General features: G+C 45.9%; 1 protein-coding gene across 2 annotated transcripts in view; it reads right to left on the bottom strand.

Annotated features, from left to right (window-relative positions):
- LOC139265696 (Krueppel-like factor 8) overlaps positions 1-13,416 on the bottom strand; it is a 217,055-nt gene that overhangs the window by 180,004 nt on the left and 23,635 nt on the right. For both annotated transcript variants that reach the window (XM_070882945.1, XM_070882946.1), the window contains one exon: positions 6,804-6,875. In XM_070882945.1, coding sequence (XP_070739046.1) covers positions 6,804-6,875 — 72 coding nt within the window. The remainder of the gene's footprint in view (positions 1-6,803; positions 6,876-13,416) is intronic.

A 13,416-nucleotide genomic window follows, 5' to 3' on the forward strand; every position in this document is an offset into this window, starting at 1 on the left:
AGATTTATTTCACTTGACGCTGTACACCCTGGCTGCCACATGATGTGGCAGGTTGGCACAACCCCACATCAGCTCCATAAAGCATCCCTGCAATGCCTAAACCATTCCTTTCACGCTCATGATCATTGCGGGGGGGTACTGTTATGTCTCACCATTCACTGCCACTTACTAAGCCACTTCCAAAGGTGCTCACAAATCTGACCAATAACAAAGTGTTCAAAATTCAATTTTTGAAACATTTGCAGAAACTCTACATGAAGATTGGCTAAAAGACTCAAGCCCCTACCCTTGTGTGTTAGTTGGTATGATTGGACAAGGATGAGTGCAAGAGGTGGCTAGTGAGATGGGGATGTGATAATGTAGATGGAGAGAGGGATGGGTGGAAGTGCAAGGTAAGCTGGTGTTACAATGTGCAGGAGTAGGTTAGGGAAGGCCGAGTGATGGGGATGTGATGAGTGGCACAGCAGGATGAGGTTGAGTGTGGCTTTGCAGTAACCTTTCATGATCTACTGAGATCATTGAAAGGTTTGTGCCACGGCAGCCTGGTCCTCCTGACGACATCCCTGCTTGTGCCCTCCTGTGCAATATACAACCAGGCTGCGTTGGTGTCCTGGGGAGGTGCCTTCCACACATTGTAAGGGAAGATACCCTCCCTGCATGCTGTGACTCCCTTCATAAGTTATGAAGAGCCTGGGTGCAGCCATGTACCTCAATGTTGCAGAACACGGACAGCACAACTGTCAAAATGTATGTGGGCATGGTCCCTTTAAGGAAACCGGCTGATGATGCGTCATCAAATGACATCATCAGACCCGCCTCATTTTAATTGGCCAGGAACCTCGCAAGCGGGGCTCAACAAGCGCCATCAGGGGAAGATCATGGGGGAAGCTGGCATGGAGCCAGGAGCAGGGTCCAGTCCGCCACCTACCTCGACCGCACTGAGCCCGCCTCGGTAGGCAAAAGCGCGGCCAGAGAGTGAAACCTTCATCCCAGGATTGTTGCAATGCCTCCAACAGAAAGTGCATCAGATTGGTTACACTACAAGGTTACTGCTAATCGCAAGCTTGCCATCACAGCCAACCCTATAATATAAAGGAAGCATTAAGGGCCCAAGTTTCCACATGATTTGAGCCTGATTTTTAGGAGCAACTGGTGGAGAACGGACTATCTTAGAAATCGCAATTCTCCACATTTTTTTTTCTGCAGTTCTAGTCAGGTAGAACAGTTCTACTTTGGAACAGAATTTTTTCTTCAAAAGGGAGCGTGTCCAGCCACTGACGCCTGATTTGAAAGTTTCCACAGTGAAAATGTACTCCAAACTAAAGTAGAATGAAGCAAGTGAAGATTTTTGTCGAACTGAAAAAACCTGTTCTACACATTAAAAAAATCAGGCGCAGGTTACAAATTAGGCGTCCAGAACGAGGTGCGGGGGAGGGGGGAGTGAAGGGAACTCATTAAATTCTACAATCAATCCTTATTTATACTTCTACAAATATTATACAAATAAATCCAACCTGAATAAACATTTATAAGCAAAGAAAAGATTAAATAAACCATCTTCCTACCTGTGTGAAAGTGCTTCAGGCACGGAGAATTCTGCAGTCAGCCTGAGGCGCCTGTTCTTCCCGCGGGGCAGGGGGGGGGGAGGGACACAGTGAGAAGGCTGCAAGTGCTGATGTGCTTTTATTAAAAAAATGTTCAAAAATTAAACAGCTACAAAGAACTACAAAAATGGCCGAGTGCCAATGTTTTTTTCACACTGAGTATGCGCGAACGCTCCAACGCGCACGCGCATCGTTGCCGGCAGGAAAAAAAACTAATTTAAATGGTACCCGCCCCCTCCCACTTACAAAATCGGCGAGAGTGTAGGCTCCACCCCTCTTGGCGCCGCGCCAGGCAGACAAGGAGCTGCAGGGCGCTCCAGAATCGCGAGTTTTTTTTAGGCGCCATTTTAGGTGCGAAAAACGGGCGCCCAGCTCGGAGGGGCGCCCGTTTTTTATCGTGTGGAAACTTGGGCCCTATGAGCCTAACTGTTTACTGATAGGTGTGGAATTTTGTATCCTCTTTTTCAAAAGACTGTGCCAAAGAGCTTTTGCAAAACCAGCAACTGAAACATGCAAAAGCATCAACACATATGGTAAAACTTCCTGCAGATTTAAAGGATATTACATTTTAGAATAATTTTGGCCTGTGCACAGTCTTCATTTCTTTATGCTTCCTATAAAATGCAGACATATTTAATCAGTCAGGATTTGCAAAGACCTCCCACTGGGAGGCGAAGGAAATGAAGCTGTGGGGAGACAGTCTGCATCTACAGGAGCATTGCCAGGTACAGTCAATGCAAGTTTCCCTGCTCTCAGAAACATGCAACGAGCTGGAAGAAACTAAACAGTAAGTTATTCCAAGGCTTTAAAAAACCAATTAAAACATTCTCCAAGTTTAAAAACATAAACTGCATCCTCCAATGAATAGGTTATACCACAAAAACAGGTGCCATTTAGAATTCTGAACTGAGGATATTCTATTGAAAACTACAAACTACAACTAGGTTTCATCAGGTTAGCTGCGCTCAGCCGAGACACTAAAGTTGGAACCCGTTTCCTGGATTAGAGAGGGATGAAATAAGGGGCAAAAAATAACCAGATTTGCTGCCACCTAATTGCCATGTAACAATCGCTGCTTGACGTATTAGTCTGTGGATATTAGATTAAGATGGAATCAGGCTAATCTGTAATGCCTCTCACGGTCAAATAGCCTGCCGACACTCACCGTCAATGTTTACATGTGAATATTTGATATTTGGGCAAGTTATTGAAGGGCAACTAGTGCTACTGTACCTTTCAAGAACCCACTGCTAAGAAAGAAAGAAAAACTGATGAGCAGAAAGAAAAGAAAAATCTACAAACAGACAAACATTCAATCTTACTGTAACATCCAACAGGGCTCGAATCCTTCAATCAACACATACTGTTACTGAGCTCAAACAATTAGTGTTCAACATTTTAAATTTGTAAAGCGAGGGGATAAAAGTTATTTATTACATCACAGATTAACTGAGCAAAGCTTGTGCACAGACTATCAGATGTCACTGCCTTGCAATGCCCGCTCAAGGGGGAAGGGAAGGGGGAGGGGCCAGAGAAAGCAGGTACGGACACTGCATCTAACTCACTTGCATCTCTGGTTCGCTCAGTATATGAGGCATTGCTAATATCCTTGAAGTCGAGACCTATACTATACCATCTTTTTGGCAGTTAAATTTATAAAATATTTATTTTTAAAGTAAGAGATTTTATGATGCCAATATACTCTTCTGTCACTTGCATAAAGAGTCATCTGTGGCAAAAATGTTGACACACTTGCTCAATCAGGAATAATGTGACTCAGGTTGAATGCAACTTTGCCCCGATTATAATCAACCTTCCGACCCCTCCAGCCCTAGTAAACATTTGGTGAATGTTCTGCTCATCTATCTTGTGAAACTCCTGGAGACTAGGAGTTCCAGTTTCAATCTTTTTCTGTGCAAAGCAGAGCAGAGCCATGGGATACGTGAGCGAATGCTGACAAAGCTCCCCCATGGCAAGTGAGCAAAGCAGAAAAGGGGACGAATGAACCTAAATGAGGTGATGCAAATCTCACTGGAAAATAACTGTACATCATTTTAAATATGAATTCTGGATGTGTAGAAATCTCGGGGCCGAAATTCAGGCTCGCCAGAAAGCTGGCGCACCAACGATTTCTTACCTGGTTTTTCCGCCGGGAGCGTTGAGGCGGACTCTGGATCGATTTTAGGCACTTAGTACTTTTTTTGCTGTTGGACCGGAAGTCGGTCATAGTGGGGGCAGAGGTAAATCCTGCTGAGGAACGGAATCGCGTCTCCGCTGCTGATGGTGGTGACGTCACAGCATGTGCGTGTGTCACCGCGCTCTTTCCCCTCCGTTAAAGGGAAGAGAATCGGGCATTTTTTTAGCTTCGGCCACTGGGCCACCAGGGAGGGTTTCAGCCGGGCCACCGGCCTGGCACACAAGAGGGGTTGCCAGGTTGCCTGTTGGCGGCCCAGCTGAAACCAGGGGCAATATTTTGCCGGCCAAATAAAAACATGGCGGCCATGGCAGTGCGCCCTCCCCTTGAAGGGCCGCCGCGCTGCCGGTCCGCACATAGTCAGGAGAAGGCGCAACGACAGAGAAAGCTGTCGGGGGCACTGCGCGGCGGGGCGGGGCAACGATTTTATTACCTAAATTTCGGTCGGAGCATTCTGCAGGTGCGGGAAAGCGGCGGTGTGCGTTTTGATGACGCACTTGCGGCAGTCGGCAGTAGCGGTGCAGAAGTGGGGACAGGCCGAAAAATCCCCGACCTGAATTTGGGTCGGGGTAGCCAATGGACTGCAACACGGCGGCCACTCGATTCCGTCGCATGGCCGCCGCAAAACGGCGGAAATGGGCCTAATACAGACCTTGAATTTCAGCCCCCTAATGTTAAATTTGGTCCTGGGCCTACTCTCTTGACTTGTCAGAACTGTACAGTTCTACAGGGTCTGCCAGCACTCCGTCTCTTCCAAGTTGCCATTCGAACCTAGATATCGAGCATCAGTTTATTTGATGATGGAGTCAGTGGAACCTGAGTCCAACCTTATCTCTGCCCAACGTTCATACACTTGTATTTTCTATCAGAGGTCGGGATTAACAACCCGAGCAAATTCTGGCCCATGGGCACGGAGGCAAATTGCAGTGCCTCCAGTGTCTCCTAAGTTGGGTCAGCTGGTTCGTAATCACATTTTTGCCACACACATGCTTTAGCCAATGATGAGAGAAAACTGCTTTAACAAAAAAGTTTGTTTAAAATCTATTTTTAAAAAAACATGCATTTATATAGCAATAATTAACCATTCATGCGGGCCAGAAACCTGTGGAGACACTGATCATTTATCAAAAGGAACTACTAGGGTGAACTTGGGCTCCTTCGCGCCTCCGGGGATGATTACGGGGCGTAAATGGGTTTGTGACCGGGCGTGGCAAGATCAGCGACTCCCTCTAAATTCGCCGAGCGTTTTGCGGCGGTGGTATACCCGGAGATCGTGGCGTCAGCGCTGTGTGCAGCACCCAGGACCCGAAATTTGTTCCGTCCCCTGCAGTATCACTGGGCGAAAACACCGACAGCTGCAGGAGGCGTGCATTGGGTGTCTGGCCGCTTCAAGGGCGATGCTTAAAGGCGATGTGGCCGAGATACGGAAAAAAAGAATGGCCTTCTCTCTTGCAGGTTCTTTCAAGAGTCCCTGCTGGCAAATGATCAGCCTGGCTGATCGGGCGGGATCGCAGCTGCCGTCGTGGAGAAGGTAAATTTATTTTTCCTTTGCGGAGCCTGCAGTGATGGACCTTACATTTAAGGGAGGGAAGGAGCCTTTCAACGCAGCTGTGCTGCACGGCCCAGTGTACAGCACTGCTCCACTCACCGCCCCACCTGCTGCCCATTGCATTTCAGGAAAGAAGTGGGACGCTTGATCTAGCACTCCACTTCCTTCCTGGAGCACAAATGCCAAGTTCCTTAAAAATTTGAAAACATTAGCACCTGCCGATAATTTTTCAAACTTTTAAAAGTTAGCGCACCACTGATGAGAAATTTTGCCTTACAGAAAATGGCTAAAGGCCAAAATGTTTACTGAAGTTTCAAAAGGAAATTAAAAACAAATGGAGAAAAATTCCCCAGCTTTATTCCTGGTTAGTTAATCTCAATCAGGATGGCAGTAAGGACAGTGCAACAGACTTCACCACCGATTCCCGTCCCATTCACCAAGCTGGGATGGGGGAGAAAGAACAATTAAAAACAATACACTCACTCCCAATCGAGAGTGCACATGTTCATATTGGAGGAGGGCAGGATTAGGGTCAGCTATGATACCCCTCATGGTCGCTATCCTTCAACAATCACTGTCTAGGCTCAAAGATGAATGGGCACTTGGATGAGACAGTGAAGTGGCATCCGACACAGTTGCATTTAGCAAAAACATAACAACAAAACTGTTGATATTATCACATCATTGCCTATGGTTGGATTATCCAAAGCACACCTGTTTTAAACAGATGTGTAGGACACTGACATTTGGTGAAAACTAAAATCCCGAGGACTCAAGACACCATCCAGTAAAGGGAAGAAAAATCCCAGGTTCAATCTCCATTCTGTGCCGAGTTCAATCATCTCAGCCAGGTGAGCAATTGGTCCATTACAATTAGCTTTAGTGCCCCAAGCAAAATCAGCAGCAACTCCTGCTAGAAAGTGCTTTCTTTATACATCAGATTTGTTCTGTGATTCACCACTGTTGAATTACCTGCTGACATTTGGTGCCTGGGCTCATGAAGAATGACCACTTTGGTAAGGCAAGTGCAGATGCCCATGGAACCAGACTCTGGGTGGGGGAGTGAGGAACAGAACTAGGGGAGGGGGAATTAAATGTTACATGTACAGAGATGACAAGTCAGTATCCATGGACAGAAAGACAAATCCTTTTACTTAAGACAAAGTGAAGCTGGACATTACAATGCAACGGCAACATTAAGCTCCATTACAATAATCGACACTGAACAGAAGAACAGTATGAATTTGGTCTGTGACAGGTTTGAGAAAAACTAGAATACTAGAACAGCTAGTGGCAGAGGCAGAACATTCCTGAGTGAAATTTCAATCCTAATTGTTTTCCTTTGCATCAACCTACCACGTTAACTAGAAAAAATAATTTTCATTTTCGGAAAATATCCACACATCACACTGAAGTATTGTAATTCTATTGCAACATTACTCAGAAGTTTTATTACCTCACGCTTTTGCTCCAGATTTTCTCCATGTGAACGGTACAACTCAAGAATAGATGTTGAATTTGTGGAAAACTGTAAATAAATAGAAAATTATTAATATACTGATCCTAATTTAAAATCCTCCAGTGCCACTACTTCATCAATAGTATTTTTCATTATCACCTGCCCTCTCACACCAATTAATATAATTCCCACAAGTTATTAAACCCGACAATTCACTCCTTTGTTTATACTCTTACCTCCCTTGCTTCCAAGCATTCCAGATGGCACTGTTAACAATAGTAATATAGACTAGGTGTATACTAGAGTATAATATATATGTGAGAACACCACCGTAGGTCAGGGCTATAAATAGATCTGGAGCGCTGGGCCCTGGAACATAATGGGCTGCCCCGACCTGTGCGAGAACACCACCGCAGGTCGGGGCTATAAATAGAACTGGAGCGCTGGGCCCTGGAACATAATGGGCTGCCCCGACATGTGCGAGAACACCACCGCAGGTCGGGGCTATAAATAGATCTGGAGCGCTGGGCCCTGGAACATAATGGGCTGCCCCGACCTGTGCGAGAACACCACCGCAGGTCGGGGCTATAAATAGAACTGGAGCGCCGGGCCCTGGAACATAATGGGCTGCCCCGACCTGTGCAAGAACACCACCGCAGGTCGGGGCTATAAATAGAACTGGAGCGCCGGGCCCTGGAACATAATGGGCTGCCCCGACCTGTGCAAGAACACCACCGCAGGTCGGGGCTATAAATAGAGCTGGAGCGCTGGGCCCTGGAACATAATGGGCGAATGTGCAGCGAATGAGGGTACGGGGCCCAGAAGAGCCGAGGGCCCAGGGAGAACACGGACCTGCCCACACTGCGATTTGTGTGCGCAGTAGGTCCATGCAGCAGAGCAGGTCTCCAGTCATCCTGGTTAACCCTTGCCACTGGATAAAGGCCTAGCTCTGTCAAGCCCATGTAGTGGCTGGTGTGCAACGGTCACCACACGTTAAAAAAATCCACGCACAGGCATCTTCCACCCCCTCAGTTGGAGTTCAGTACTGGAACATCGGGTCCTTCACTAAAACATCTGTGAACTCTCGTGGAAGCAAGTCATCCTCGTTTGAGGGACCACCTATGGTGATGAGAGTAACCAAATGATTATTGTCAAATTATAATTGTAAGCAAAAAGATTGATACAGGGTACTTACTCCATAGATGAAAAAGGAGGAAGGGAAATTTAGGTCGGCATTTGCTCTCATCAAGGAAGTTATGAGGGAATTACAAAACTTATTTGTAATTCTTGCAAACTTATTTGTTTCATCTGACTGAGTTTATGTTCAATTCCCAACCACATCATCTGGCGAGAGTAGGAGTTGGGGCATGTCTAGTTGGCCTGTTAAAACCCGTTGCAACATTAATCAAAGAAAAATTACGGCACAGGAGGCCATTCAGCCCATCATGTCTGTGCCAGTCGAAAAAGAGTTACCTAGCCTACTCCCACCTTCCAGCACTGTAGATTACGGTTCTAAGTGCACATCCAAGTACCTTTTAAATGTGATATGGATTTCTGCCTCTACCACCCTTTCAGGCAGTGAGTTCCACACTCCCACTACCCTCTGGGTGAAGAAACGTTTCCTCATCTCCCCTCTAATCCTTCAACTAATTACTTTAAATCTATGCCTCCTGGTTATTGATCCCTCTGCTAGGGAAAATAGTCCTTCCTATCCACTATCTAGGCCCCTCATAATTTTATACACCTCAATTAAATCTTCCCTCAGCCTCCTCTATTCCAAGGAAAACAACCCCAGCCTATCCAATCTTTCCTCATATCTAAAGTTTTCCAGTCCTGGCAACATCCTCATAAATCTCCTCTGCATCCTTTTTAGTGCAATCACATCCTTCCTGTAATGTGGTGACCAGAACTGTACGCAATACTCTAGCTGTGGCCTAACTAGTGCTTTATACAGTTCTAGCATAACGTATTCTATGCCTCGGCTAATAAAGGAAAGCATTCCGTATGCTTTTTTAACTACCTTATCGACCTGTCCTGCTACCTTTAAGGATCTGTGGACATATACTCCACGGTCCCTCTGTTCCCGCACGCCTTGTTACTCCTCCCTAAATGCATTACCTCGCACTTTTCCGGATTGAATTTCAGTTGATACTTTTCTGCCAACTGACCAGTTCATCAATATCTTCGTGTTGTCTGGAGCTTTCCTTCGCACTGTCAATCACACGGCAAATTTTTGTATCATCTGCAAATGTCTTTATCATGCCCCCTATATTTAAGTCCAAATCATTAATATACACTACAAAAAGGAAGGGACCAAGTACTGAGCCCTATGGAACCCCACTGGAAACAGCCTTCCAGTCACAAAAACTCCCTTCCATCATTATCCTTTGCTTCCTGCCACTGAGCCAATTTTGGATCCAATTTGCCATTCTCCCTTAGATACCATGGGCTTTTACTTTTTTGATCAGCCTACCATGTGGGACCTTGTCTAAAGCCTTGCTAAACTCCATGTAAATTACATCAAACGCACTGCCCTCATCGACCCTCCTGGTTACCTCCTCAAAGAATTCAATCAAGTTAATCAGACATGACCTGCTCTTAACAAATCCATGCTGACTGACCTGGATTAATCTGCATCTTTCTAAATGTAGGTTTATACTGTCCCTCAGAATCGATTGCAGTAATTTGCCCACCACCGAGGTTAAACTAACTGGCCTATAATTGCTCGGTTTATCCCTCCCTCCCTTTTTAATGGCAGTCCAAAACACCAGTGCCTTCTTTCTCAACTGAAGTGGCATTGCAGCATCAATAGTATCCTTATCCATCTCTCAATCTGTTTTAGATCCAATCTTGTTCTCTCAGAATGCCTTATCCAGAAAAAAAAACATTCCACACTAAACCAAAATGGGTTGTGGTTGATTGCAAATATTCAAAAACAAGCATATGTACCCATGTTGCAGGTATTTATCCACCATTAAAGCCGTATAGCCTTAACCGTTAAGGGAACAACTACATGATAACGCTTTCTTTTTAAATGAGCAAAGGAACTTTCCGCAGACAAGGACCAAAGTTTTTATACTTTATATGCCCCATACCAAGTAAATTGACTGGCATCTGAAAATTAAACCACTCCAGCCCCAAGGCAGTTTGTAGGAAAATAAATTAACTTGCCCAGAGAGGTGTGTTGGACAAAAACACAGCTCGTTCTCACTCATGTTTCTTAATAAAAGTAAAATATCTCAAACCTTCATGGTGTGGAATCACATGCACTTATGGTCCTTTTACACGGCACCATCAATGGAGCTCCTGACTTCACTGGCAGCAGTGTGCTGCCTCCAGAGGTGCTGTTTTCCTCAGGCTCCTGAACAGGCAGCAGCATTATTAATAGCCAATTTTCTTGCCAATTTTAGTCTCTCTTCTCACCTGAGGCGCTGGCTCCTTTCTGGGTTACAATTCCACATATACTTGACACTACCCAGTAAGCTCACTCAGCCAACCCTTATTCATTTATGAGCACCGACGGTGAGCATCGAGACAATATTTAACCACGGCACGAGGCCATCACAGCTCAATCTGGTCCTATTCTCAACCAATATCCACGTGCAAGGACTTCCACCAGGAATCACTGGATTGCCAGCGAGAGCAGGAAACTGAGCTAGCTTTCTTAAACCAGGAGGAGCTGAGGCCACTTGTTGAACGTCAGCTTGTACCATGGCTGGGATCAGCTAACTAAGCACTGTCTGGAATCAAACCTGCGAACATCTTGGGGCCGAAATTCAGCTCCCAAAAAGGCCCCTTAGCCCCAGAAAGCGGCGGCCAGGCGGTGGAGTCGAGCAGCCGCCGGCTTCCAGTCCAATGGCCGCCACGATAGAAATTCACCTCGGGGAATTTTCTGGTGGTCCCTACTTCCCCCGCCCCCCCTGCTGCCGACCGTCCGAAACGCATCATCAAAGTGCGCACCGCCGCTCTCCCGCACCTCCATGGCACCACCCGCCTCCCCGCAAAATTTAGGTGAAAAGATCCAGGATCCACTGCACGGTGCCCCCGACAGCTTTTCTCGTCGGTGCACCTTGTATTCTGAGAGAGCGCCACATTAGCCCTTCAAGGGGAGGCGCACTGCCACGGCTGCCATGTTTATTTTTGGCGGCCGACTTCCTGATCGGCCGAACAATTATGGCCCCGGGTTCGGCCGGGCCACCAACAGGCAGCCTGGCAACCCCTCTTGGGTGCCAGGCCACTGGCCCGGCCAAAACCCTCCCTAGTAGCCCAGTGGGCCGAACCTAAACAATCATTGGTTCTCTCGCCTTTAAACGAGGGAAGAGACGTGGGGACGCACATGCGCAGCGACGTCACCACCGCTCCACCGATGACTGACAGCGGCGAAGACTCTATCCCGCCCTTCACCAGTATTTACCGCTGCACTTCTGCCCCCATTGTGACGGACATCCAGTCTGCTCCAAAAAAATTGCCAAAAGAACTGAAAATGTATCAACAGTTCACCTCGTCTGACGCGACAATAAAAACACTTGGAAAACGGTAGGTGCGCCAGGTTTCCAGCATGGGTGAATTTGTCTGTCCAACTTAGTGCTACACGGGCTTTAACCTCCTGAACTCGTGAGAGACCATTTGTTTATGTTGAGCTAACATTCTGGTAGAATTGGAGGGTGGAATAGGGCGTCACATTTTCTTTCCACCACTAGGATGCGATTTGAATCCAGCTCAGATCGATGGGATTAAAGTCTACTCTATCTCTAATAGCTCCAAGGGTCAAAGAATGAGCACTCTCAACCCCCTTCCTAGTGGATGTGCTGCCACCACACAAAACTGCCAACAATTTGGCAATAATTGCCAATTGAGATAGTGGTATTGAATTATGTGGCACTGTTGCAGAAAAGTAGATTTATTTTGCACCTTACCTGTAAGATGCCTAACCCAGAAGTGCTTGATGTGGATATTAAATGCCAAATGTGGAAAAGCAATCCATTCCCATCATCATCATCTTCATGAGTGTAAAATGCACCAAAAGTATCTAAAATTGCCTGCTTTATGGGTGTAAACTGCCTTGTGTAGTGTGGTATTTAGCTGTACACACCAGGAAGGCTCCAAGCTCAATCTCTGACCTTTGTTGATTTAGGCAGTCTCAGCCAGGTTGGTAATAGTGGTGACAGTTCTACAAGCTGAGAGAGAGAAGGAACAAGTAGAAATCAGGTCACGGACCTGCCCTTGATCACTATGCAGTTCCTCCAATTGAAAACGGTACATCAGATGAGGGGAGGATCAGATCCCGACAGTTCCACAAACACACACTGTCTAGTCTCACATGTGAAGGAGGGTCAGGAATTGGAGGATAACATCCATGAAACTGAATCAAACACGAGTTACTGCCTTCTAGAAAGGAACAGGAAGCAAGGAAAATATGAATAGCCCTTTTTTTTTTTAAATCAAAACTATATGTGCCATATTCCTCAGGCTGCTGATTTCTGGGCACTATGGCAATGGATGAAGTCAGCTACACAGAAGGCCCAAGATACTACAACAAGCCTGGACTGCCAGAAAACCCCAGCAGAATCTGGGTAGGTAGCCAAGGGTGGGAAAAGATATTTATAAAATAAAATGAGCTGTCAGCACACTATTTATCATAAGTTAACAGCAAATATTCATGCCACCTACTAAAGCATTTTGGAAGAAAAATGAGCCAATCCACCCACAGTATGATGGTCAAGAGTCCATCAGAGTCAGAGGGGAGTAAAGAAAGACCATCAGAAAAAGTAAACTACCATTACAAAAAGTAAACTTTTGCCAAGGGTAATTATAACCTTGGAACATTTAGTTTTGGATATATATTGTGCAGCAACTCCAATGTCTTGCTAAAGGCCGTACGTACTAACCAATATGGATCGAAAAGTCGCGAGTTAGTTAGTTAGTCAGGTTGGGTGACAGTAGGAGTCCTAAAAATTGGACTGGGAGACCTTGGGCTAAGAAGAGGAATTTTCTTTTTAAAGCCATGGCTCCTGCTCCTAATTGCTAATCAGTGAGTCCTGTTGGAAAGTGGAATGGATCAGGTCTCAGTTGTGAAAGCCACCACAACTGAACAGCCCAACAACACACACATGAAGGGTGACTATCTGGGACTGGAGCATGTAAAACCACACCAGCCATTCACTCTTTCAGGGGAGAGAAAAGTAGATGGGCGGACGAGTAGAGTTTAAAATATCTGTGCATGATGCATCAACTGACTCCTCCGGTTACAATAATACAAGTGCACACAATAAAATAGGTATTGGGGCAGGGACAGGTTGATAGAGTTACTCAGCCTGACAGTACAAGACAGCGTTACCATGCATTATTGAAATGGCACAAATGCTGAAGTACACTGGGTTGTCTGGATCAACTCTTCGACATACTGCCATGCTCAGTCAATCCTCCAATCGGATACCCACAATCCCAACCCCAGTGCTAAGTCATGTACAAATCACTATTTCTTTTTTTACATTAATCAGAATTACCCACTTTTTCACTGGTAGAGATAATATTTGTATTGAGAGAGACAGATATAGAGAAAGAAAACAGATGGCGAGTCCACTAAAAATGACATGGTGAAGTATCAAAA

Source organism: Pristiophorus japonicus, chromosome 6 (assembly GCF_044704955.1).
Source record: "Pristiophorus japonicus isolate sPriJap1 chromosome 6, sPriJap1.hap1, whole genome shotgun sequence".
Lineage (NCBI taxonomy): Eukaryota > Metazoa > Chordata > Chondrichthyes > Pristiophoridae > Pristiophorus > Pristiophorus japonicus.